This window comes from Equus caballus, chromosome 24 (assembly GCF_041296265.1).
Source record: "Equus caballus isolate H_3958 breed thoroughbred chromosome 24, TB-T2T, whole genome shotgun sequence".
Lineage (NCBI taxonomy): Eukaryota > Metazoa > Chordata > Mammalia > Perissodactyla > Equidae > Equus > Equus caballus.
The window spans coordinates 59,094,338-59,118,678 of NC_091707.1; the positions used below are offsets into that span (position 1 = coordinate 59,094,338).

At 60.8% G+C, this 24,341-nt stretch overlaps 1 protein-coding gene across 24 annotated transcripts in view; it reads right to left on the reverse strand.

Moving 5' to 3' along the window:
• The window catches only part of AHNAK2 (AHNAK nucleoprotein 2), a 39,371-nt gene that overhangs the window by 7,954 nt on the left and 7,076 nt on the right, over window positions 1-24,341 (reverse strand). For 3 of the 24 annotated variants that reach the window (XM_070249721.1, XM_070249711.1, XM_070249734.1), the window contains exons 2-10: window positions 12,902-12,960; window positions 12,693-12,791; window positions 11,936-12,037; window positions 10,913-11,063; window positions 10,402-10,586; window positions 8,625-10,247; window positions 5,646-8,120; window positions 3,171-5,156; window positions 36-2,681 (exon numbers count right to left, since the gene is read on the reverse strand). In XM_070249721.1, the coding sequence (XP_070105822.1) occupies window positions 36-2,681; window positions 3,171-5,156; window positions 5,646-8,120; window positions 8,625-10,247; window positions 10,402-10,586; window positions 10,913-11,063; window positions 11,936-12,037; window positions 12,693-12,791; window positions 12,902-12,960 (9,326 nt within the window). Of the gene's footprint in view, window positions 1-35; window positions 2,682-2,999; window positions 5,157-5,474; window positions 8,121-8,501; window positions 10,248-10,401; window positions 10,587-10,912; window positions 11,064-11,935; window positions 12,038-12,692; window positions 12,792-12,901; window positions 12,961-23,399; window positions 23,699-24,341 lie in introns of those variants that run through there. The other 21 variants (XM_070249719.1, XM_070249733.1, XM_070249725.1 and 18 more) reach the window with 21 other exon arrangements.

Below are 24,341 nucleotides of genomic sequence, written 5' to 3' on the forward strand. Positions count from 1 at the left end.
TTGGGCATCTTGAACTTGCTGTCTCTCGCGGCCACCTCCTTGTCCCCCAGGGACGCGTCGCCCTCCAGCTTGGCGCCCGGCACCTGGGCGTCCACCTCCACGCTGGGCAGAGACACCTCCACGCCGGGGGCCGTCACCTCGCCCTTGGCGCCCTTCACGTCCAGTTTGGGGCCCTTGATGTCCACCTGGGGGGCCTTGAAGTCGACCTTGGGCATCTTGATGCTGGGCATCTGCACCTTGGGCAGGTGCCCTTTGAGTCCGGCTCTGGCGGCGGGCTCCTGGGGCTCTCCCTCCGGGAGCTTCACGCCCGCGCCGGCAGTCTTGACCTCCAGCTCGGCGGAGGGGAGCTCCACGCTGAGGTCTCCGGTCTTGACGTCGGCCTGGATGGAGGGCAGGGACACGTCGGCCTGTACCTTGGGCAGGGACGCGTCCAGCGAGGCCTCGACGGACTTGCTCGGCGCCGACACGCCGAAGGACGGCATCTTGAACTTGGGCATCTTGAGCTTGCTGTCTCTCGCGGCCACCTCCTTGTCCCCCAGGGACGCGTCGCCCTCCAGCTTGGCGCCCGGCACCTGGGCGTCCACCTCCACGCTGGGCAGAGACACCTCCACGCCGGGGGCCGTCGCCTCCCCCTTGAGGCCTTTGAGGTCCGCGCTGGGGCCCTTGATGTCCACCTGGGGGGCCCTGATGTCCACCTTGGGCATCTTGATGCTGGGCATCTGCACCTTGGGCAGGTGGGCCTTGATCCGCACCCCTTCGGCTTTGCCCTTCAGTTCGGCCCCCGCCGCCTCTCCCTCGGGCAGGGCCACCTCCAGCTCTCCCCCTGGGAGGCGGACTTCAGCAGATGGCACTGGGACGCTGCCCTCTGGGGCTGTGAGCTCGGCTCCCACGGAGGGCAGGGTCGCCTCCCCGCCGACCTTGGGCGCAGGCACGTCCACGGACGTCCCCAAGTCCTTGCCTGCGGCCGACACGCCGAAGGACGGCATCTTGAACTTGGGCATCTTGAGCTTGCTGTCTCTCGCGGCCACCTCCTTGTCCCCCAGGGACGCGTCGCCCTCCAGCTTGGCGCCCGGCACCCGGGCGTCCACCTCCACGCTGGGCAGAGACACCTCCACGCCGGGGGCCGTCACCTCGCCCTTGGCGCCCTTCACGTCCAGTTTGGGGCCCTTGATGTCCACCTGGGGGGCCTTGAAGTCGACCTTGGGCATCTTGATGCTGGGCATGTGCACCTTGGGCAGGTGCCCTTTGAGTCCGGCTCCGGCGGCGGGCTCCTGGGGCTCTCCCTCCGGGAGCTTCACGCCCGCGCCGGCAGTCTTGACCTCCAGCTCGGCGGAGGGGAGCTCCACGCTGAGGTCTCCGGTCTTGACGTCGGCCTGGATGGAGGGCAGGGACACGTCGGCCTGTACCTTGGGCAGGGACGCGTCCAGCGAGGCCTCGATGGACTTGCTCGGCGCCGACACGCCGAAGGACGGCATCTTGAACTTGGGCATCTTGAGCTTGCTGTCTCTCGCGGCCACCTCCTTGTCCCCCAGGGACGCGTCGCCCTCCAGCTTGGCGCCGGGCACCTGGGCGTCCACCTCCACGCTGGGCAGAGACACCTCCACGCCGGGGGCCGTCACCTCGCCATGGGCGCCCTTCACGTCCAGTTTGGGGCCCTTGATGTCCACCTGGGGGGCCCTGAAGTCCACCTTGGGCATCTTGATGCTGGGCATCTGCACCTTGGGCAGGTGCCCTTTGAGTCCGGCTCCGGCGGCGGGCTCCTGGGGCTCTCCCTCCGGGAGCTTCACGCCCGCGCCGGCAGTCTTGACCTCCAGCTCGGCGGAGGGGAGCTCCACGCTGAGGTCTCCGGTCTTGACGTCGGCCTGGATGGAGGGCAGGGACACGTCGGCCTGTACCTTGGGCAGGGACGCGTCCAGCGAGGCCTCGACGGACTTGCTCGGCGCCGACACGCCGAAGGACGGCATCTTGAACTTGGGCATCTTGAGCTTGCTGTCTCTCGCGGCCACCTCCTTGTCCCCCAGGGACGCGTCGCCCTCCAGCTTGGCGCCCGGCACCCGGGCGTCCACCTCCACGCTGGGCAGAGACACCTCCACGCCGGGGGCCGTCGCCTCCCCCTTGAGGCCTTTGAGGTCCGCGCTGGGGCCCATGATGTCCACCTGGGGGGCCCTGATGTCCACCTTGGGCATCTTGATGCTGGGCATCTGCACCTTGGGCAGGTGGGCCTTGATCCGCGCCCCTTCGGCTTTGCCCTTCGGCTCGGCCCCCGCCGCCTCTCCCTCGGGCAGGGCCACCTCCAGCTCTCCCCCTGGGAGGCGGACTTCAGCAGATGGCACTGGGACGCTGCCCTCTGGGGCTGTGAGCTCGGCTCCCACGGAGGGCAGGGTCGCCTCCCCGCCGACCTTGGGCGCAGGCACGTCCACGGACGTCCCCAAGTCCTTGCCTGCGGCCGACACGCCGAAGGACGGCATCTTGAACTTGGGCATCTTGAGCTTGCTGTCTCTCGCGGCCACCTCCTTGTCCCCCAGGGACGCGTCGCCCTCCAGCTTGGCGCCCGGCACCCGGGCGTCCACCTCCACGCTGGGCAGAGACACCTCCACGCCGGGGGCCGTCACCTCGCCCTTGGCGCCCTTCACGTCCAGTTTGGGGCCCTTGATGTCCACCTGGGGGGCCTTGAAGTCGACCTTGGGCATCTTGATGCTGGGCATGTGCACCTTGGGCAGGTGCCCTTTGAGTCCGGCTCCGGCGGCGGGCTCCTGGGGCTCTCCCTCCGGGAGCTTCACGCCCGCGCCGGCAGTCTTGACCTCCAGCTCGGCGGAGGGGAGCTCCACGCTGAGGTCTCCGGTCTTGACGTCGGCCTGGATGGAGGGCAGGGACACGTCGGCCTGTACCTTGGGCAGGGACGCGTCCAGCGAGGCCTCGATGGACTTGCTCGGCGCCGACACGCCGAAGGACGGCATCTTGAACTTGGGCATCTTGAGCTTGCTGTCTCTCGCGGCCACCTCCTTGTCCCCCAGGGACGCGTCGCCCTCCAGCTTGGCGCCCGGCACCTGGGCGTCCACCTCCACGCTGGGCAGAGACACCTCCACGCCGGGGGCCGTCACCTCGCCATGGGCGCCCTTCACGTCCAGTTTGGGGCCCTTGATGTCCACCTGGGGGGCCCTGAAGTCCACCTTGGGCATCTTGATGCTGGGCATCTGCACCTTGGGCAGGTGCCCTTTGAGTCCGGCTCCGGCGGCGGGCTCCTGGGGCTCTCCCTCCGGGAGCTTCACGCCCGCGCCGGCAGTCTTGACCTCCAGCTCGGCGGAGGGGAGCTCCACGCTGAGGTCTCCGGTCTTGACGTCGGCCTGGATGGAGGGCAGGGACACGTCGGCCTGTACCTTGGGCAGGGACGCGTCCAGCGAGGCCTCGACGGACTTGCTCGGCGCCGACACGCCGAAGGACGGCATCTTGAACTTGGGCATCTTGAGCTTGCTGTCTCTCGCGGCCACCTCCTTGTCCCCCAGGGACGCGTCGCCCTCCAGCTTGGCGCCCGGCACCCGGGCGTCCACCTCCACGCTGGGCAGAGACACCTCCACGCCGGGGGCCGTCGCCTCCCCCTTGAGGCCTTTGAGGTCCGCGCTGGGGCCCTTGATGTCCACCTGGGGGGCCCTGATGTCCACCTTGGGCATCTTGATGCTGGGCATCTGCACCTTGGGCAGGTGGGCCTTGATCCGCGCCCCTTCGGCTTTGCCCTTCGGCTCGGCCCCCGCCGCCTCTCCCTCGGGCAGGGCCACCTCCAGCTCTCCCCCTGGGAGGCGGACTTCAGCAGATGGCACTGGGACGCTGCCCTCTGGGGCTGTGAGCTCGGCTCCCACGGAGGGCAGGGTCGCCTCCCCGCCGACCTTGGGCGCAGGCACGTCCACGGACGTCCCCAAGTCCTTGCCTGCGGCCGACACGCCGAAGGACGGCATCTTGAACTTGGGCATCTTGAGCTTGCTGTCTCTCGCGGCCACCTCCTTGTCCCCCAGGGACGCGTCGCCCTCCAGCTTGGCGCCCGGCACCCGGGCGTCCACCTCCACGCTGGGCAGAGACACCTCCACGCCGGGGGCCGTCACCTCGCCCTTGGCGCCCTTCACGTCCAGTTTGGGGCCCTTGATGTCCACCTGGGGGGCCTTGAAGTCGACCTTGGGCATCTTGATGCTGGGCATGTGCACCTTGGGCAGGTGCCCTTTGAGTCCGGCTCCGGCGGCGGGCTCCTGGGGCTCTCCCTCCGGGAGCTTCACGCCCGCGCCGGCAGTCTTGACCTCCAGCTCGGCGGAGGGGAGCTCCACGCTGAGGTCTCCGGTCTTGACGTCGGCCTGGATGGAGGGCAGGGACACGTCGGCCTGTACCTTGGGCAGGGACGCGTCCAGCGAGGCCTCGACGGACTTGCTCGGCGCCGACACGCCGAAGGACGGCATCTTGAACTTGGGCATCTTGAGCTTGCTGTCTCTCGCGGCCACCTCCTTGTCCCCCAGGGACGCGTCGCCCTCCAGCTTGGCGCCCGGCACCTGGGCGTCCACCTCCACGCTGGGCAGAGACACCTCCACGCCGGGGGCCGTCGCCTCCCCCTTGAGGCCTTTGAGGTCCGCGCTGGGGCCCTTGATGTCCACCTGGGGGGCCCTGATGTCCACCTTGGGCATCTTGATGCTGGGCATCTGCACCTTGGGCAGGTGGGCCTTGATCCGCACCCCTTCGGCTTTGCCCTTCAGTTCGGCCCCCGCCGCCTCTCCCTCGGGCAGGGCCACCTCCAGCTCTCCCCCTGGGAGGCGGACTTCAGCAGATGGCACTGGGACGCTGCCCTCTGGGGCTGTGAGCTCGGCTCCCACGGAGGGCAGGGTCGCCTCCCCGCCGACCTTGGGTGCAGGCACGTCCACGGACGTCCCCAAGTCCTTGCCTGCGGCCGACACGCCGAAGGACGGCATCTTGAACTTGGGCATCTTGAGCTTGCTGTCTCTCGCGGCCACCTCCTTGTCCCCCAGGGACGCGTCGCCCTCCAGCTTGGCGCCCGGCACCCGGGCGTCCACCTCCACGCTGGGCAGAGACACCTCCACGCCGGGGGCCGTCACCTCGCCCTTGGCGCCCTTCACGTCCAGTTTGGGGCCCTTGATGTCCACCTGGGGGGCCTTGAAGTCGACCTTGGGCATCTTGATGCTGGGCATGTGCACCTTGGGCAGGTGCCCTTTGAGTCCGGCTCCGGCGGCGGGCTCCTGGGGCTCTCCCTCCGGGAGCTTCACGCCCGCGCCGGCAGTCTTGACCTCCAGCTCGGCGGAGGGGAGCTCCACGCTGAGGTCTCCGGTCTTGACGTCGGCCTGGATGGAGGGCAGGGACACGTCGGCCTGTACCTTGGGCAGGGACGCGTCCAGCGAGGCCTCGATGGACTTGCTCGGCGCCGACACGCCGAAGGACGGCATCTTGAACTTGGGCATCTTGAGCTTGCTGTCTCTCGCGGCCACCTCCTTGTCCCCCAGGGACGCGTCGCCCTCCAGCTTGGCGCCCGGCACCTGGGCGTCCACCTCCACGCTGGGCAGAGACACCTCCACGCCGGGGGCCGTCACCTCGCCATGGGCGCCCTTCACGTCCAGTTTGGGGCCCTTGATGTCCACCTGGGGGGCCCTGAAGTCCACCTTGGGCATCTTGATGCTGGGCATCTGCACCTTGGGCAGGTGCCCTTTGAGTCCGGCTCCGGCGGCGGGCTCCTGGGGCTCTCCCTCCGGGAGCTTCACGCCCGCGCCGGCAGTCTTGACCTCCAGCTCGGCGGAGGGGAGCTCCACGCTGAGGTCTCCGGTCTTGACGTCGGCCTGGATGGAGGGCAGGGACACGTCGGCCTGTACCTTGGGCAGGGACGCGTCCAGCGAGGCCTCGACGGACTTGCTCGGCGCCGACACGCCGAAGGACGGCATCTTGAACTTGGGCATCTTGAGCTTGCTGTCTCTCGCGGCCACCTCCTTGTCCCCCAGGGACGCGTCGCCCTCCAGCTTGGCGCCCGGCACCCGGGCGTCCACCTCCACGCTGGGCAGAGACACCTCCACGCCGGGGGCCGTCGCCTCCCCCTTGAGGCCTTTGAGGTCCGCGCTGGGGCCCATGATGTCCACCTGGGGGGCCCTGATGTCCACCTTGGGCATCTTGATGCTGGGCATCTGCACCTTGGGCAGGTGGGCCTTGATCCGCGCCCCTTCGGCTTTGCCCTTCGGCTCGGCCCCCGCCGCCTCTCCCTCGGGCAGGGCCACCTCCAGCTCTCCCCCTGGGAGGCGGACTTCAGCAGATGGCACTGGGACGCTGCCCTCTGGGGCTGTGAGCTCGGCTCCCACGGAGGGCAGGGTCGCCTCCCCGCCGACCTTGGGCGCAGGCACGTCCACGGACGTCCCCAAGTCCTTGCCTGCGGCCGACACGCCGAAGGACGGCATCTTGAACTTGGGCATCTTGAGCTTGCTGTCTCTCGCGGCCACCTCCTTGTCCCCCAGGGACGCGTCGCCCTCCAGCTTGGCGCCCGGCACCCGGGCGTCCACCTCCACGCTGGGCAGAGACACCTCCACGCCGGGGGCCGTCACCTCGCCCTTGGCGCCCTTCACGTCCAGTTTGGGGCCCTTGATGTCCACCTGGGGGGCCTTGAAGTCGACCTTGGGCATCTTGATGCTGGGCATGTGCACCTTGGGCAGGTGCCCTTTGAGTCCGGCTCCGGCGGCGGGCTCCTGGGGCTCTCCCTCCGGGAGCTTCACGCCCGCGCCGGCAGTCTTGACCTCCAGCTCGGCGGAGGGGAGCTCCACGCTGAGGTCTCCGGTCTTGACGTCGGCCTGGATGGAGGGCAGGGACACGTCGGCCTGTACCTTGGGCAGGGACGCGTCCAGCGAGGCCTCGACGGACTTGCTCGGCGCCGACACGCCGAAGGATGGCATCTTGAACTTGGGCATCTTGAGCTTGCTGTCTCTCGCGGCCACCTCCTTGTCCCCCAGGGACGCGTCGCCCTCCAGCTTGGCGCCCGGCACCCGGGCGTCCACCTCCACGCTGGGCAGAGACACCTCCACGCCGGGGGCCGTCGCCTCCCCCTTGAGGCCTTTGAGGTCCGCGCTGGGGCCCATGATGTCCACCTGGGGGGCCCTGATGTCCACCTTGGGCATCTTGATGCTGGGCATCTGCACCTTGGGCAGGTGGGCCTTGATCTGCGCCCCTTCGGCTTTGCCCTTCGGCTCGGCCCCCGCCGCCTCTCCCTCGGGCAGGGCCACCTCCAGCTCTCCCCCTGGGAGGCGGACTTCAGCAGATGGCACTGGGACGCTGCCCTCTGGGGCTGTGAGCTCGGCTCCCACGGAGGGCAGGGTCGCCTCCCCGCCGACCTTGGGCGCAGGCACGTCCACGGACGTCCCCAAGTCCTTGCCTGCGGCCGACACGCCGAAGGACGGCATCTTGAACTTGGGCATCTTGAGCTTGCTGTCTCTCGCGGCCACCTCCTTGTCCCCCAGGGACGCGTCGCCCTCCAGCTTGGTGCCCGGCACCTGGGCGTCCACCTCCACGCTGGGCAGAGACACCTCCACGCCGGGGGCCGTCACCTCGCCATGGGCGCCCTTCACGTCCAGTTTGGGGCCCTTGATGTCCACCTGGGGGGCCTTGAAGTCCACCTTGGGCATCTTGATGCTGGGCATCTGCACCTTGGGCAGGTGCCCTTTGAGTCCGGCTCCGGCGGCGGGCTCCTGGGGCTCTCCCTCCGGGAGCTTCACGCCCGCGCCGGCAGTCTTGACCTCCAGCTCGGCGGAGGGGAGCTCCACGCTGAGGTCTCCGGTCTTGACGTCGGCCTGGATGGAGGGCAGGGACACGTCGGCCTGTACCTTGGGCAGGGACGCGTCCAGCGAGGCCTCGACGGACTTGCTCGGCGCCGACACGCCGAAGGACGGCATCTTGAACTTGGGCATCTTGAGCTTGCTGTCTCTCGCGGCCACCTCCTTGTCCCCCAGGGACGCGTCGCCCTCCAGCTTGGCGCCCGGCACCTGGGCGTCCACCTCCACGCTGGGCAGAGACACCTCCACGCCGGGGGCCGTCACCTCGCCCTTGGCGCCCTTCACGTCCAGTTTGGGGCCCTTGATGTCCACCTGGGGGGCCTTGAAGTCGACCTTGGGCATCTTGATGCTGGGCATCTGCACCTTGGGCAGGTGGGTCTTGATGCGCGCCCCTTCGGCTTTGCCCTTCAGCTCAGCCCCCGCCGCCTCTCCCTCGGGCAGGGCCACCTCCAGCTCTCCCCCTGGGAGGCGGACTTCAGCAGATGGCACTGGGACGCTGCCCTCTGGGGCTATGAGCTCGGCTCCCACGCACGGCAGGGTCGCCTCCCCCCCGACCTTGGGCGCAGGCACGTCCACGGACGTCCCCAAGTCCTTGCCTGCGGCCGACACGCCGAAGGACGGCATCTTGAACTTGGGCATCTTGAGCTTGCTGTCTCTCGCGGCCACCTCCTTGTCCCCCAGGGACGCGTCGCCCTCCAGCTTGGCACCCGGCACCCGGGCGTCCACCTCCACGCTGGGCAGAGACACCTCCACGCCGGGGGCCGTCACCTCGCCATGGGCGCCCTTCACGTCCAGTTTGGGGCCCTTGATGTCCACCTGGGGGGCCTTGAAGTCCACCTTGGGCATCTTGATGCTGGGCATCTGCACCTTGGGCAGGTGCCCTTTGAGTCCGGCTCCGGCGGCGGGCTCCTGGGGCTCTCTCTCGGGCCCGGGGCCCTCCGGGAGCTTCATGCCCGCGCCGGCAGTCTTGACCTCCAGCTCGGCGGAGGGGAGCTCCACGCTGAGGTCTCCGGTCTTGACGTCGGCCTGGATGGAGGGCAGGGACACGTCGGCCTGTACCTTGGGCAGGGACGCGTCCAGCGAGGCTTCGGCGGACTTGCTCGGCGCCGACACGCCGAAGGACGGCATCTTGAACTTAGGCATCCTGAACTTGCTGTCTCTTACAGCCACGTCTTTTTCTCCCTGCGTGTCTTCTCCTTCCATCCTCATCTTTTCCTCTCTCTCTCCTGTTATTTCTGGTGGATGCGTCTCTGTGTCTTCACCTATTGCGTCTGTGTCTTTTATCTCTACGTCCAACTTTCCAAGTGTGATGCTGCCTCCTATTTCCTTCTCTCTTTCTTTAGTGGGTTTCCCTCCCACTGTCCTTGGATGTTTTACCGGTGACCACCCAAAGGAGGGCCTCTTGAACTTGAGCATTTTCATCTTTCCCTCCCCAGCCTTTTCCACCATCTTTGCGTCTCCTTTGTGTGCTGAGACGTCCTCCTCTGCTCTTCGTTTTTCCTGCTCTGGCACGGACTCGGGGCCTTCCCTGGCCCCCTCAGTGTCTGTCTCTCCTTCTCTCTCCTCCATGAGCCCCCGCTGTGGGGCAGTCTTGCTTTCTTCTGTCCCTAGCCCTTTTTCTTTGGAGAATCCAAACTTGGGTGTTTTTAACGTCGGGATTCGGATCTGGAATTCTGGTTCGCGTTTCTGTGTGATGTCTTCATCTGCGGTGTCTTTCAGAGACAGTCTGGCAATCCCTATTTCCAGCCCCTGCACCCCTTCTCTCTGGCCCTCCCCACTAACTCCTGGGGCTGGACCCTGATCGGCTCCCCCTTGAGGCACTGGCTCTTCCTGGACCTTCGCCTCCTTTGTCATTGTTGCACGTCCGGGTACCAGGGCTGCCCCTTCCCCCACGGCTCCCTCTCGGGGGTGGCCAAGCTGTGTTGGCTGCTGCGTGCTCAAAGCAGGCATCCCCTCTTCCACCTCCGCTGTCCTGTCTTCTTTCCTGCCGTGTGGGACAGCCCGGGTGTCCTCTCGGCCGTCATCCCCGGGTCCCGCCTCCTCCAGGACCCCGGCCTGGACTGCCCCACCCTGGACCCCTCTGTCTGGTCGCCCCACTGGTGCCAGGCCCCTCCCTGAGCCCATCCTGAATTTCAGGTTCAGGAACCTCCTCCTCCGCTGGCCGCCTGGCCCTGCCTTCTGCTCCTGCTCCTCTGCGGGCAGCTGGGCCTCCGTGTCTGTGCTCGTGGGGGACACGTCAGGCACATCCCCCCGCTCGTAGGCCTCCGAGGAGCTGTGTGACCTTCGGGGCCCTGGTGTGCGCTTGCTCTTTATTGTTTGGAATTTGGGCCAGGAGAGCCTCTCCTTCTGGGGCCGCCTGCCTCTGCCCTCCCTGGGCTTCGAGATGAGTCTCTCTTGGTCTCCATCTCCTTCCAGCGTCTTCGTGGGGGTCTCTGTGGACCCATCACCAACATCTTTGGCCTGAAACAGGGAGAATGAACTTGTTGGTGCCAGCACAAGGAGTCTGAGGCCCTGAGCTCAGGAGACGGGGGGAGGGGGGTCGGCCCCTCCCAGCCTCGGCCCAGGGCTGGGGAGGCCTGCTGGGGCCCAGGCTTGCTGCCCATGGCTGCCTGACCTGCTTCTCGCTGCCCTGCGGGCCACGCTGCGCACTGCTGGACGCCCACGCCTCATCCTCTCTGGCAGGAAGCTTCCGCCTGATCTTGAACTGAACCTTGTACGGCTCTGAGTACTGAAGGATTTTGAGAGCATCTTCATATTTAATGTCGTCAAAGAATATGGTTGCGCTGAGCAGCTGGTCGCCTAGACAAAGACAAGGGGGGCCTGAGGCCTCAGTTCCCCTGGTCTCACCATCATGGTGAGCAAGGGGTCTGCAGGGGCACAGGAAGGAGAAGGGGACACCACCCAGGCTGCCCAGCCCCTGCCCTCCAACGAGCCCCAGGTACGAAGGAGTCCACGCTCTTTCACAGGTGAGAAAACGCAGCACGGCGGGTGGCCCCAGCCTGGACACAGCTGAGCAGTCTCAGGGGGTCATCCTGAGCTCCAGATGTGGCCCCCCATCCCCCTCCAGGTCCCTCCCATCCTGATGGGGACCATGGGGAACCCCAGGGACGGGACGGTCATGGCACCTTCTCTCAGGTTGAAGAGCTTGGCAGCTGAAGAATCCTTTAGCACTTGCTTGACAAAGATCCCCTGGTCCCCGCCGCCGGTGACACTATAGCCACTGGCTCCAACCTCCACTTCGGTCTTCAGTGTCACCTCTGTTGCCTCCTGCATGGACTGGAGCAGAAGCACATGAGGGCTGTGGTGAGCATGTGCCTGTCCCACCATGGGCATCAGTGCTGGGGGATACCTCCCCTGAGGATGAGGACCCCAGAGTCTTGCTCAGCATCCGAGTGACACAGGGCAAGGGTAGTGGCCCCCAGCCAGCTGGGCCCAGGTGGCTGTCTCCAAGCTTTAAATGAAGCCAGCTGCAGGAAGCCTCAGGTGGAAGCGACCTCCTCTTGTCCCCGCCTCCACCTGCCAGGACTCAGGAGCAGCCTGTTCTCAGCTGCCATCCAGCCCTGCAAGGCTCAGAGGGCAGAGAGGAGAGGCTTCTGTGCACAGGGGCCAAAGTGACCCCCGTCGGCTCCCTGTTTGTTCTTCACACTCGCTCCAAGCACTGATCACATACAAGGCAGGTGGCGCTGAAACCAAGGAGGTCATAAATGCCAAGGAAAGCACAGCAAACAGCCTGTCTGGTGACCTCAGACACGACAGGGGCGTCGGGAGCTGGCAGAGCATTAGAATGGCTGGGGCCACCCATGACAGAACAGGCTGCCTTACCCCACCACACTGGGTGCCCACAGCTTCTAGCACCTTCCGGCACCCGTGTACGCAGCAGGCAGCAGCCTCACCCATTGTACAGCTGGGAACACTGAGGTCTGTGCACCCAGGTCCACCTGGCCTGGAGGCTGTGCTCTTCATCACAGGAGTAGAGGGGTCTTGGGGAAAGCCTGGACCAGCCAGGACCCAGGCCTGACGGGAGGATGGGAACAGGGGCTCACGGCAGGCCTCCTTGCTCCCCTCCTTCTGGTGCTTCCCCTGCCTCCCTGGCTGGAACCCTTAGGAAGGGGCCTACCTCCCTGACCCTCATCTCCCACTGTACCCACCTCTGGGCGACTCATCCTGGAAAACGTCCGTGAGTCCCCTGAATCCCGCTTCCACCAGGATCTCCTCCTCCCCGAGGAGACTTGCCTGCTTGGCGTGTCCTCCTGCAGCCACAGACATTGGAGGTTACCCAGCAGCCCAGGGAGCAAGAGGGACTTGGGGATGCTGGGAGACCCCAGTTCAAAGGGCCCAGAACGCCCAGACCACAGCTGTGTGCAGAGGGAGCTGGGGCCCTCCAGGGAGATGGTGACTCCCGGCCTCAGTGCTTCCTGACAGGGCCATACCCAGGGTAAACCCCACAGTAATGGGGGTTTTGTGTGGAGCAGGGTAGAAAGAAATACAAGCAGGATAAGAACGAGTCTGTTAGTAAACATGTCTGTTCCAAGGCCCTCCTCTCCTCCTCGTCTCCAGAGGTGGCTGCAGGGACCCTGTCTGTGTCTCCTCTCCAGAGACGGCATGTGTGCACACACAGCCTGTACCCCGCAGCACACAGAAGCACGAGGTCACACACACCCATGCCCCATCCCGATCATGTCTTATCCAACTGCAGGGAGAGGTCCCGGGGCGAGGGTGCAGGAGTCAGAGAAGACAGCCAAGTGGGCACAGCTGTGACCCAGTGGGCAGCAGGGCAGCGTGGCACGGCTGCTCAGATCCACGAGTGAGTCGCCCACACAGGGTGATGCAGGAGGAGACAGGGCCACCTGTGGCCCCACATCTGGGCCTTCCCTCAGCCTGTGGGTCTCTGTCCAGCAGGCTTACCGGGAGTCCAAAGCCGGCACCCTCAGTCGCACATTCATAGACAGGTGAGGACCCCTGTGGTCGGGGCCGAATGTTCTCGTCCACAGGCCCTTCAGTCACCTGGCAAGAGAGACTCAGGTTACCCTCAGCCACTCGGGCTCTGCTCAGACCCCAAAAGCATGGGGGCAGGGCTATGAGGGGGACATGGGTTCTCCCCCGGCCTCACTTACAGAGTGGTCTTCCTCAGTCTCTGCGTCTGGCTCCCCGGGCTGCAGCTGCCGGTCAGACACTGCGGAGAGAGAGGCTGAGTCAGTGGAACCAGGCAGGTGGGGAGATCAGACAGAGGCACTGGGGGTCAGGGCCCAGGAGCAGACGTATACCATGGAGGTGGTGGAGCCCCGTCCTGGACACCAGGTCTGAGTGCCCATACAGGGGTGGGGGAAGACCCACACCCACTGGGCCAGGGAGGTTGTGACATCGGGTCAGATGGCAGTGAGCCAGGATGGGGGGAGCTCAGACAAAGTAGACAGACTTCACAGCTTTAGACCAAAAAAGTTAGTAAATACACACACAAACCAAACAATAACCACCACCCCGAGGGGAACAAGACTCCAGAGTTGCTCCAGTGTGTAACCTAGAATGTCCAGCCTTCAACAAAAAGTCACACAACCTGCAAAGAAACAGGAAAGTATAACCCACACAGAGAAGCACGGCAGTCATGGAGACTGTGTCTGAACGTCCACAGATGTTGGATTTGGCACCGGCTTCAAAGCAACTGCTATAAATCTGTTAAAAAACACCAAAGGAAACCTTTAAAGAATTAATGGAAAATATGATGACAATGGCTCAATGAAGACAGAATGTCATAAAGAAACAGAAATTATAAAAAAGCCAAGTGAAAATTCCAGACTTAAAAATTCACTAGAGGGGTTCAACAGCAGACCTCAGGTGCCAGAAGAAAGAACTGAAAAACTTGTAGATTAAGAGAAATTAACCAATTTGCAGAACAGAGGAAATAAAGATTGAAGAAAAAATGAACAGACTCTCAGAGATCTGTGGGACAACTATGAGAATACCAATATATGTGCAGTAGAAGTTCAGAAGGAAAGGAGGGGAGAGGCAGAAAAATATTTGAAGAAATAATGGCTGAAAACAACCTACAGATCCAAGAAGCTCAACAAACTCCAAGAGGAAAACACAAAGAGATCCAGACCCAGACACATCACCATCCAAACGTGTAAGAGAAAGAGAACATCCTGGAAGCAGAGAGAGAAAGACGACCCATCCCATATAAGAGCTCAACCATATAATCTACATCTGACACCAGGGAAGCTGGAGGAAAGTGGAGCAACATACTCAAATTGCTGAAAGAAAAACATTGTCACCCAAGAATTTCATGTCTAGCAAATGATTCTGCAAAATAAAGACATTTCAAATGAACAAAGTCTGGGAGAAGTCACTGGGAGAAGCAGATCTGCCTCATAAGAAATTCTAAAGGAACCAACACCAGATACCAACTCAAATCCACAGAAGGAAATGAAGAATGGAGAAAATGGTAAAAATGTGGGCAACTAGAAAAGACTCTATAAATAAATCTTTTTCCTCATTCCATCTCCTAACTTCTTTAAAAGACACAAGATTGTATAAAGTAGCGTTGGCAAACTTTTCTTGCAAAAGGCCAGACAGTAGCTATTTTAGGCTTTGCAGGCCATCCAAGCCCTGACGCGTGGAGCACAGAAGCAGCTGCAGACAACCCATAAACGAATGAGCAAAACTGCGTTCCAACCAAACTTTATGCACAAAACAAGTAACAGGCTGCGTTTAGCACACAGCCCATAGTCTGTCAACTCCTCATATAGGGCAATAATTCTAATGCCATATTGTTGAGATCATAACATATATAGATGTAATATATATGTGACAATAGCAAAAAGGATGGAGAGGAAAAAGGAGATACGTTGGATCAAAATTTCTATAGTTTACCAGAATTAAGCAAATGTTGCCTAGCGCTAGGAGTGGGAGCAGGCACTGACTATAAACAGGCTCAAGAGAATTTGGAGGTGATAGAAATGTTCTAGAACTGGACTGTGGTGATGGCTTCCCAACTCTATAAAGCGACTAAAAACAAATGAACTGAACCCTTACTACAAGTGGGCTTTCTGATACGTAAATTATATATCTCTCAATAGAGCTGGAAAACATAATTAACTTCATAAAACAAAAATAAGAAAATGCAGAACTAACATGCAGAAGTAAGGCACGTGACAGCTACATGAAGGACGGGGTGGGGGTAATGGCAGTTACTGCTGTAAAGCGCTTACATTATCCGTGAGGGAGAACAATGCTGTTTGAAGGGTACTGTGACGAGTAAGCTATAAATAGTATAAATCATAGAGCAACCATTAAAAAAATGCATAGCTAATAAGCCAGTGTGGAAAGAAAATGGGATACTAAAACCAATACATTATATATAAGTATGTACAAGTGTATATATTGTGTATATATAAATATATATGATGTATATGTAGCATAAAATAAGTATATACAATACATGTGTATTATGTATGTTATTGAATAATCACATATGGGTAAATATATTAAATTAATGCTAAAACAAGGTAAGGAAAGAGGAGCAAAGAACGGATGGGAGAAAATGGAAAGCAATCAACAGGGTGGGAGGATTAAAACAAACCATATCGACAATTACATTAAATATGAAGAAACTGAAGCCGGGCCGCTGGCCCAGTGGTTAAGTGCGCACGTTCTGCTTCAGTGCCCCAGGGTTCGCCGGTTCAGATCCCGGGTGCGGACATGGCACTGCTTGGCACGCCATGCTGTGGTAGGTGTCCCACACATAAAGTAGAGGAAGATGGACAGGGATGTTAGCTCAGGGCCAGTCTTCCTCAGCAAAAAGAGGAGGATTGGCGGCAGATGTTAGCTCAGGGCTGATCTTCCTCAAGAAAAAAAAAAATATGAAGAGACTTAAAATGCCAATCAAAAGGTAAAGATTATCTGATGAGATAAAAAAGCAAGACCTAACTATATGCTATCTACGAGAAGTGGACTATAAATATGGTGATATAGATGGGTCAAAAGTGACAGGAAAGAAAAATATATACCATGCAAAAACTAATCACAACATTTCATAAGGATAAAGGGGGTAATTCACCAAAAAGTATAATAAACCTGAGTCTGTCTACACCTAACAACAGAGGTTAAAAACACTGAAGTGAAAACTGGTGAAACTTCAGGGAAAAATAGACAAACCCACAATTACAGTGAGGAGTTTGCACCCCTCTCAGTAGTGACAGCCTTACGAAATAGAACCGGGAAGCCCAGATCAATACCTAGACATCACCCCACTGACAACAGCCGAATACACATCCCTTTTAAGTGCACGTGGGACAGTCAGCAAGACAGACTACATGCTGGCTCATTAAAAATGTCTCAATATGGGGCCGGCCAGGTGGCATAATGGTTAGGTTCACATGCTCCACTTCGGTGGTCCAGGGTTCGCAGGTTCGGATCCCAGGTGCGGACCCAGCACCACTCGTCAAGCCACGCTGTGGCGGCATCCCACATAAAACAGAGGAGGACTGGCACAGATGTTAGCTCTTCGACAATCCTCCTCAAGCAAAAAGAGGAAGATTGGCAAGAGACGTTAGCTCAAGGCTAACCTTCTTCACAAAAACACAAAGTCTCAATACATTTAAAATAATTTAAATCATACCAGGAATTTTCCCTGACCCCCACTGGAATCAAGGCAGTGTGGTATAAGCATAAAGATCAATGGAACAGAAGAGAAAGTCCAGAACAGTCACATACTTTGTACGTCAACTGATTTTTGACAAAGCAGCCAAGTTATTTCAATAGAAAATTAACAGTCTTTTTAACAATGGTGCTGGGAGAACTGAATATTTATTGGGGAAAACCCCACAAAAACCTGAACCCTTACTTCACATACACATCACAATCAACTCAAAATGAATCACAGAGCTAAATGCAAAACCTAAAACTATAAAAATTCTAGGAGAAAACACAGGAGAAATTCTCTGTCACCTTGGGGGAGACAGTTTTCTTAAGCAGGATACAAAAGGAGTGAGTCATAAAAGAAATGTGACAAATTACATTTCATCATAATTAAATACTTCTCAGTCACATACAGAGATTGGATTGGTGGTTACCAGAGGGCAAGGGGGAAGGGACGAGGGCAAAAGGGGTGATTAGGCACATGTGTGTGGTGATGGATGGCAATTAGTCTTTGGGTGGTGAACATGATGTAATCTATGCAGAAATTGACATATAATGATGCACACCTGAAATTTATATAACGTTATAAACCAATGTCACCGCAATTAAAAAATTAATTAATTAATTAAATACTTCTGGTCTTGAAAGACATTCTTAAGGAAATGAAAAGGAAACGCATGTGTCTGACAAAGGACTTACATCCAGAAGAATTCCTACAAATTAATACTAAAGACAAAAAATTCAATCAAAAATGGGTAAAAGATTTGGACAGACACTTCACGAAAGAAGATGGACCAGTAGGCACAAGAAGATGGTCAACATCCTTAGTCATCAGGAAAATGCGAATTAAAACCAGTGCCACAAAGAGCCCAGAACCGGACTCATACAGACGTAGAGCTGTGGGAAACGGATGATCTCTTCAATAACAGGTGCTGGGTCCATCAGATATCCACACAGAAAACACTAATCTCAACCTCTAGGCCAGCCACAAGAAAGTATCAATTTCACGTGGATTGCAGATCCAAAGTTAAAGGTTTAACAATAAGGCATCCAGCAGATAAACAGAAATGACCTTGGGGGTAGGGAAACAATTCTTAACCAGGACAGGGAAAGCTCTAGCCCCAAAGGAAACAACTGATAAATCTGCGCTAAAATGAAGAGCTTCTGTTCATCAAAACGTACTACTGAGGGAGTGAAACGTCAAGGAGGGGACTGGGCAAAGAGATTTGCAATACGTTTACCAAACAAAGGGCTCCCACCCAGACTATGCAAAGAATTCTCCAAAACCGAAAGAAGACAGACAACCCAACAGAAAAACGGGCAAACAAACACTGGAAATGCAATTCACAAAACAAGACAGCCAACTGGTCAATCAACCTGTGGACAGGTGCTCAGTGTCCGCACCCATCAGGACAACAAGGAGACACACTGCACTCCCAGGAGAATGGCTGAAATGAACCAGGCCAACCACACAAAACAGTGTGGAGCACATGGGGCACCTGGAACTGCCCCACGTCGTAGGCAGTGGGATGGATGGACCAACACAGCCACTTTGGAAAACAGCCTGGCAGTGCCTCCTAGTCTAACACATCCCGCCCTGCAGCTCCACATGCGAGTGTATGCCCAACAGAAACGCAGGCATATGGTCCCCAAAAGACGGGTACAAAAACGTGCACGCCAGCACTATCGTAGAACCAGAAATCGCAAGGACTCAAATGTCCAGCAACAGCAGAATGAAAAAGAAAAGTGGGTATCTGTCCAATGGAGTATTACATGGCACTGCAAAGGAGGGGACTACTTCTGTGGGATGTGGGTGAGTCTCACATACAACGTGGAGATACAGCTGGATGTGCACGGTGCTCAGACAGAACTCCACACACGCAGCTCGACTCTATACGGCCCTGCTCGGGTCAGCAGCGCTGCAGGAGCGCAGAGGTGTGGGGCAGGGCCTCTGGTGGTCCTAAGGGTCTCCTTCTCAACACAGGTATTGGCTGCACAGTGTGTCCACTTGGGGAAAACGCATCAAGCGACACACTTAGGACGTGTACCCTTTTTCATGAAAAATTTTTAAAATTCTACATAAAACTGAAATGAGGAAATTATAAACTTTATGCCAACAAATCTGAAAATTTACACGAATTGGACATATTCCTAGAGAAACACCCTGCCAACAGGCACGGGGAGAAAACAGACCATCCGAACAGTTCCGGAACGATTTAACAATCAAATGCCTTACTTAAACCCTGCCCGCAAACAGACCCAACCCCCCACCCCCAACTGTACGAAATATTCAAAGGAACAGCACCCATCTCTCAGCAGCTCAGGACCGGCCTCCCTGGTGTGACCGCATTGCTGGTGACGAGGGGACACGAGGGCCCACTCCCGCCCTGCAAGGTTCCCCCAACCCCAGCCAGTAGAGCCAGGAGCGGGGAGGGAACGAGCCCCTGGCCCACCGGATGGGCACCCTGCCTGACCGCGACTGGGCGCGTCCCGTCCCCACGGAGCGGGTGTGCCGTTTGGCTGCTGCGTTCTGGCCAATTTGCTGTGTGACCCTGAGCAAGCTTCACCCCTCAATGAGCCTTGATTTCCCCACGGATGCCCGAGGGCCCTTCTGCCCACCCAGAACAAGCTGACGCGCCGCAGTGCGGAAGGGGGATGCGGGGAGGAGGGGTCGAAGAGGAGGAGGCGAGGAGGGGGCGGGGCGGGGGAGGGCGGCCGAGAGGCGCTGACTCCGCCTCGGGGCCTTGCCAGAGGGCGTGGCAGGGACCAGAGCCTGCTCCCCATGAACCTGCTCCCCTGCGCGGTAGCCAATGGCAGTGGCAGCTGACTCCATTCTCTCCGGCCTCAGTTTCCCTTCCAGTTGTGCCCAGACCCTCACCTCTGATCCCCAAAGTGAATGCGCTGTGGGTAAACAATGAGAAAACTGAGGCCGGGAGAGGGGAAGCCACTTGCCCGAGGTGGCTCAGCCAGCAGGAGGTGGAGAAGGGGCACGGCGGGGGCTGGGTCCAAACGTGGCAGTGTCCCCGCCCCCAACCGTCCACGGGTCCAGTCTGCGGGGGATGACTCCCCCGCCCGCCCCACCCGGGCCGCTTGAGGGGCGTCGGAGGGTCCCTGCCGGCCGGCGGGCGGGGGCTAGGGCAGCCCCTGCAGAGGGCATGGGGGGCTGCGGAGCTCCCGGTTCCACCCAGAAACCCTGCCGCCCTCTCCTCCCGCAGTCGCCGCCGCTGAGTCAGACAACAAAACAAGGACGGACCGCCCCCTCTGGCGAGCAGGCGGGTCCCTGGGGGCGGCGGTGGCGCAGACCGGGAAGGGCCCTGGACCGAGGCTGCTGGGGAAGGGGAGCCAGGTCCGGGAGTGCGGACTGGCCAGCGGTGGGGCTTGGGGCTGGGCGCCCAGTGCTGGGGGGCCGACTGCCGTGGAAGGCCCGGTAGTCAGCCCTGAGAAGCTGCACCCCCAAACCTGCTCCAAGGGAGTCCGACGGGCGTCAAGGGCTGCACCCCCAAACCTGCTCCAAGGGAGTCCGACGGGCGTCAAGGGCTGCACCCCCAAACCTGCTCCAGGGGAGTCCCGTGGTCGTCAAGGGCTGCACCCCCAAACCTGCTCCAGGAGAGTCCCGTGGTCGTCAAGGGCTGCACCCCCAAGCCTGCTCCAGGGGAGTCCCGTGGGCCTCAAGGACTGCACCCCCAAACCTGCTCCAGGGGAGTCCCGTGGGCGTCAAGGGCTGCACCCCCAAACCTGCTCCAGGGGAGTCCTGTGGGCGTCAAGGGCTGCACCCCCAAACCTGCTCCAGAGGAGTCCCGTGGGCCTCAAGGGCTGCACCCCCAAACCTGCTCCAAGGGAGTCCTGTGGGCCTCAAGGGCTGCACCCCCAAATCTTTTCCAGGGGAGCCCCGTGGGCGTCAAGGGCTACACCCTTAAACCTGCTCCAGGGGAGCCCCGTGGGCGTCAAGGGAGGGACTGAGGAAAGGTGCTTACAGCGGTGGCGGTGATGGGGCACACCCTGCGCTGGGAACCCAAGGGGTGGGGCACCTCAGCCAGCCCTGCTCCAGCTGGCCCACGAGCCTTGTCCTGCCGGCTGGGCCCACACAGCCCTGTCCCACCCTCTCAACCACCCCTCGTGGCACTGAGCCCTGTGCCCGCCACAGGCATGGAGGACAGGGCTCAGGGAGGCAGCAGGCCCAGCCCAAGGCCACCCCGCTGGGAGGTTGCCAGGCTATGGTTTTAAGCTATGGGTCCCTCTGCACAGAACCTTAAGGCAGAACCTGAGGTTGGCCAGAGCCTGGCCCAGGGACACACAGACAGGAAGGAGGAAATGCTGCCTTCCACGGGGCAAGGCTCCAGCTACCCGGCCAGCCTTGGACCTGCGCCCCTGGGGAGGGAAGAGAAGGCACTGCAGTACCCCCAGAGCTTCATCCTCCCAGGCCCCAGGTCCTGAGGGGCCCTCACCTCAGCTGAGTGCAGGGGAGGTGTCCCATCAGCCTGCTTGACCCAGCCCCGGCCCCCCCACAGTGGCCCCACAGACAGGCTCTGCCGACAGGGCAGCCCGGCAGTCACCTTGAATAATGACTAATAATAATAAAGTCACCAGAGCCCTGCTTCATGTAGGAGAACGTGGAGGTGACACGCTGAGCCAGGCCCATCACGTGTGGCTGCTGGCACCTGGTACCTCCCCAGATGCCCTTCCCCCTCCTTGCAGCTCGGGGCCCTGCCGTGGGCCGGCACTCTGGCTGGGCTGCACATCCACCCAGCTCCTAACCCTAACCGGTCCTTCACCTCAAACTCCATGGGAACATGCCACTCCTGCCCTGCAGACGGGTCCCCAGGGGAGGGACTCTGGGTCAGGACTTAAACACTCCATGGGGACATCGGGTGAGTGGGGTCGGGCCCACGGTCAGCAGAAAAGCTTCACTCCCAAGCATTGGAATATTCTGGAGTGGGGCCTCCAGTAAGTATGTCTGGGAAGGGTGCAGAGCCACGGACGCCACGTTGGCTGGGGGACCGAGGGGAGGGGGATGCAGGAAGGGGGCATTTGCCCAGGCGGACTTCTCGACTCACCTTGCCCACAGGGCTCCAGACCAAGTTGGGTCCTCCTCACCTGCTCCTGGCCAAGTGGGAGCTGTTGGAGGCCCAGAGTAGGGCCACCCATGGGTGGGGCAATTTTGCTTAAATAAAACCCAAATTTGCATCCAAACTGGCTGCCCCTGGGGCCCAGCGCCAGCCTCCAGGTGGGGCCAGGTATGAGGGGTACGTTTGCATGCTACCAGGGCAATGGTGGGACTGGGGAACCCTGAGACTGGCAGGGAAAAGGGCCACAAAGGGGGCCCCAGATGGTGACCTAAGAGGTCCATCCTGGGTGTGCGTGCGAGTGTGTGTGTGTGCAGGCACATGTGGCCAAGGGTGTTTGCTCATCGGGTCTTTGTGCTCACGTGCAAGGGTACATGTGGACGTGTGTGTCTGGGCCTGGGACCCTCCCTAGAGCACCAGTGCACAGTCCCAGGAGAGGACCCCTGTGGGCCCAGGGAGCTGTGGGAGTGGGACCCCCCCGAGGCCGGCTTGCCCCTCAGGGACGCTGCCCTCCGGCCTGCAGCCCAGTGCCCCCGGGCCCACACAGATGCTGGGGCCTCACCCCATCCTGGAAGCTCACGAGAAAATGGCTCGGCTTACTGTCATGAGACCTTCAGACTTTCCCAAGCAACACCCGCAGGCACCGAGGCCTGCCCATGCCTCCTGATGTTCCTCAAGATAACTGCTGCCTGGGGAGGCGGGCCTGGGCTCCTGCTTCTGCCTCCAAGGCTCCAGGAGGGCCAGGAAACCAGCCTCAGTCCCCCTACACCAGGGGGCGAGGAACCCACACCCACCCCACAGCCAAGCCCACTGCAGCCCCAGCTGAAACCACAAGGCTTACACATCACCCTCTCCCGCCACACCCCTCCGTAGCTCCCTGGTGCCACCCATCGGTCAGCCTGGCCTTGGAGCCTCTCCAAGCTTGGTCCTTCAGCATCTGCAGCGCCCCAGCCCTCAGGCTGCTACCTGGACCCCAGACCTTCCGAGCAGCGAGCAGCACTCCAAGACAAGGCTCTCCCCCACCCTCTGCACTGTTCACATGCAGCTTCCTCCACCAGCTCAAGGACTGAGCCTGGCCACCCTGCCATCGCTTCTGGCCCCTGCCGGTCCCTGGCCCCTGGAACACTTTGCTCACCAAGCACTCAGAGCCTGGCACACAGTAGGTACATAATGAATGCTAGTGCAGAGAGTAGATGGGGAGAGGAGGGAAGGAGCAGGGCCGATCTCCTGGAAAGGGGCGAGTCCCGCCCAGTCTGCGGGCACTAGGGGTGGGGGCACTGGGAGGGGCAGCAAGTGGGCGCAGCGCATTTCTTTCTGCACCTGGAGAAACTGAGGCCCAGAGCAGGCACACCAGCCCACCAACTGCAAGGGCCCCAGCAGCAGAAAGGAGCGGCCCCATGCTCCTGTCCACCCCAGAGGGGCAAGTGGGCCCGAACCTATTTCTCTCTCTGGGCTCAAAGGCCAGCACCCAGACCCCCGGCACAGTGTGACCCTGTGACAGAGCCCCTACACCCGCCTGGCACCTGCACGTAAACAGGCCTGGGCTTGCCTGACCCTCCCTCCCACACCCCGCCAGGGACCCCGGTGCACCAAACAAGGACAGAGCCAGCATCTGAGGACCCCCTGCAAGTCACATGGTCAACATTGGTGATCTGCCTGTCCTGGGACTGTCTACCCTTGGCCACAATGACCTGGCCCGCCTGCCCCTCCAACATCAGCTGGAGCTGGGGCAGGGCATGGCAGGGGGTCAGGGAGAGGCCCAGCCCAGCTCTGCCCCCTGCCCCTGAGCCCCACACCCGGACCCCAGAGGCCCGCTGGGTGGTGAGCCAGGCAGGCACCCCAGGGCTGGACCAGGAAGGGGGCTGGGGGCAGGGGGGCAAGGGGGAGGACAGAAGACAGCACAGCAGCCGCTTACCGAGGCCGACGTCCTCCCAACTTGCCCAGAAGTGAAGATCCCAGGCTGGCGGCTCCCTCGCTGCCCGCTGGTCCCGCCCCTCCACAGCCCCTCCCTTGCTGCCCGCCCTCAGGCCTCCTTCTCAGGCAGGCCCAGAGCTGCCAAGCTCCCCTGGCCCCACCAGAGGGAGTGGATGGCCCCTTTACAGGCCCCTGGCTGGGCCAGGCCCCTCCCCCCCAGCTTCAAGAAGCTGGGGACCCCACCCCTCCCCCAGAGAGCCCCCCCCAACCCAGCCCGAGCAGCTGACTGAGGGAGGAAACGCCCGCCCAGCACAGGGATGTCTGAGTCACTACCACCCGCCCTGCCCAATCCAGTCCGGTCCAGTCCAGTCCTGCTGTGTGGACAGACAGGTGGACAGACTCCAATGTCAGACAGGACCCTCTGGCAGGCTAGCACAGGCCCTGCGCCTCAGTTTCCCAGGAGGTGCCCAGGCAGAGGCTTGGAACTGGCGGGGCTGGGGTGCAGGGTGCAGGCAAGTGGAGGGATAGCCCAAGGGACAGACGGAGCCCTTCCAGGAGGGACCCGAGATGGGCACAGATGCCTGCTCCACCTGGCACCTTGGTGACAAAGCCCCCAGGCTCTTCTGAGAACCCTGCCCAGGGCACAGCCGGCTCCTTCCACAGCCGAGGCCACGAAGGCCAGAGCCGGGGCAACCGAGCCCACCCATGACCTGGGCCAGTAACCTTGGGGAACGTGGCCTCTGCCACTGCCCACCTGCCCGTGCCCCTCGAGGGCAGCCTGACCCTGGCCCCCTTCCCGCCCTCTCAGCCTAGACTCAGCAGCCCCCACCCCTCAATGCTCCAGAGCATTGATGAGCTGGGCGTGGTGGGGCCCCGGAACCAGCCTTTTTAACCCTGTCCCACTCACTTGGGTGTAAGTGGGGGCTGAGGAGTCCCCAGGTCC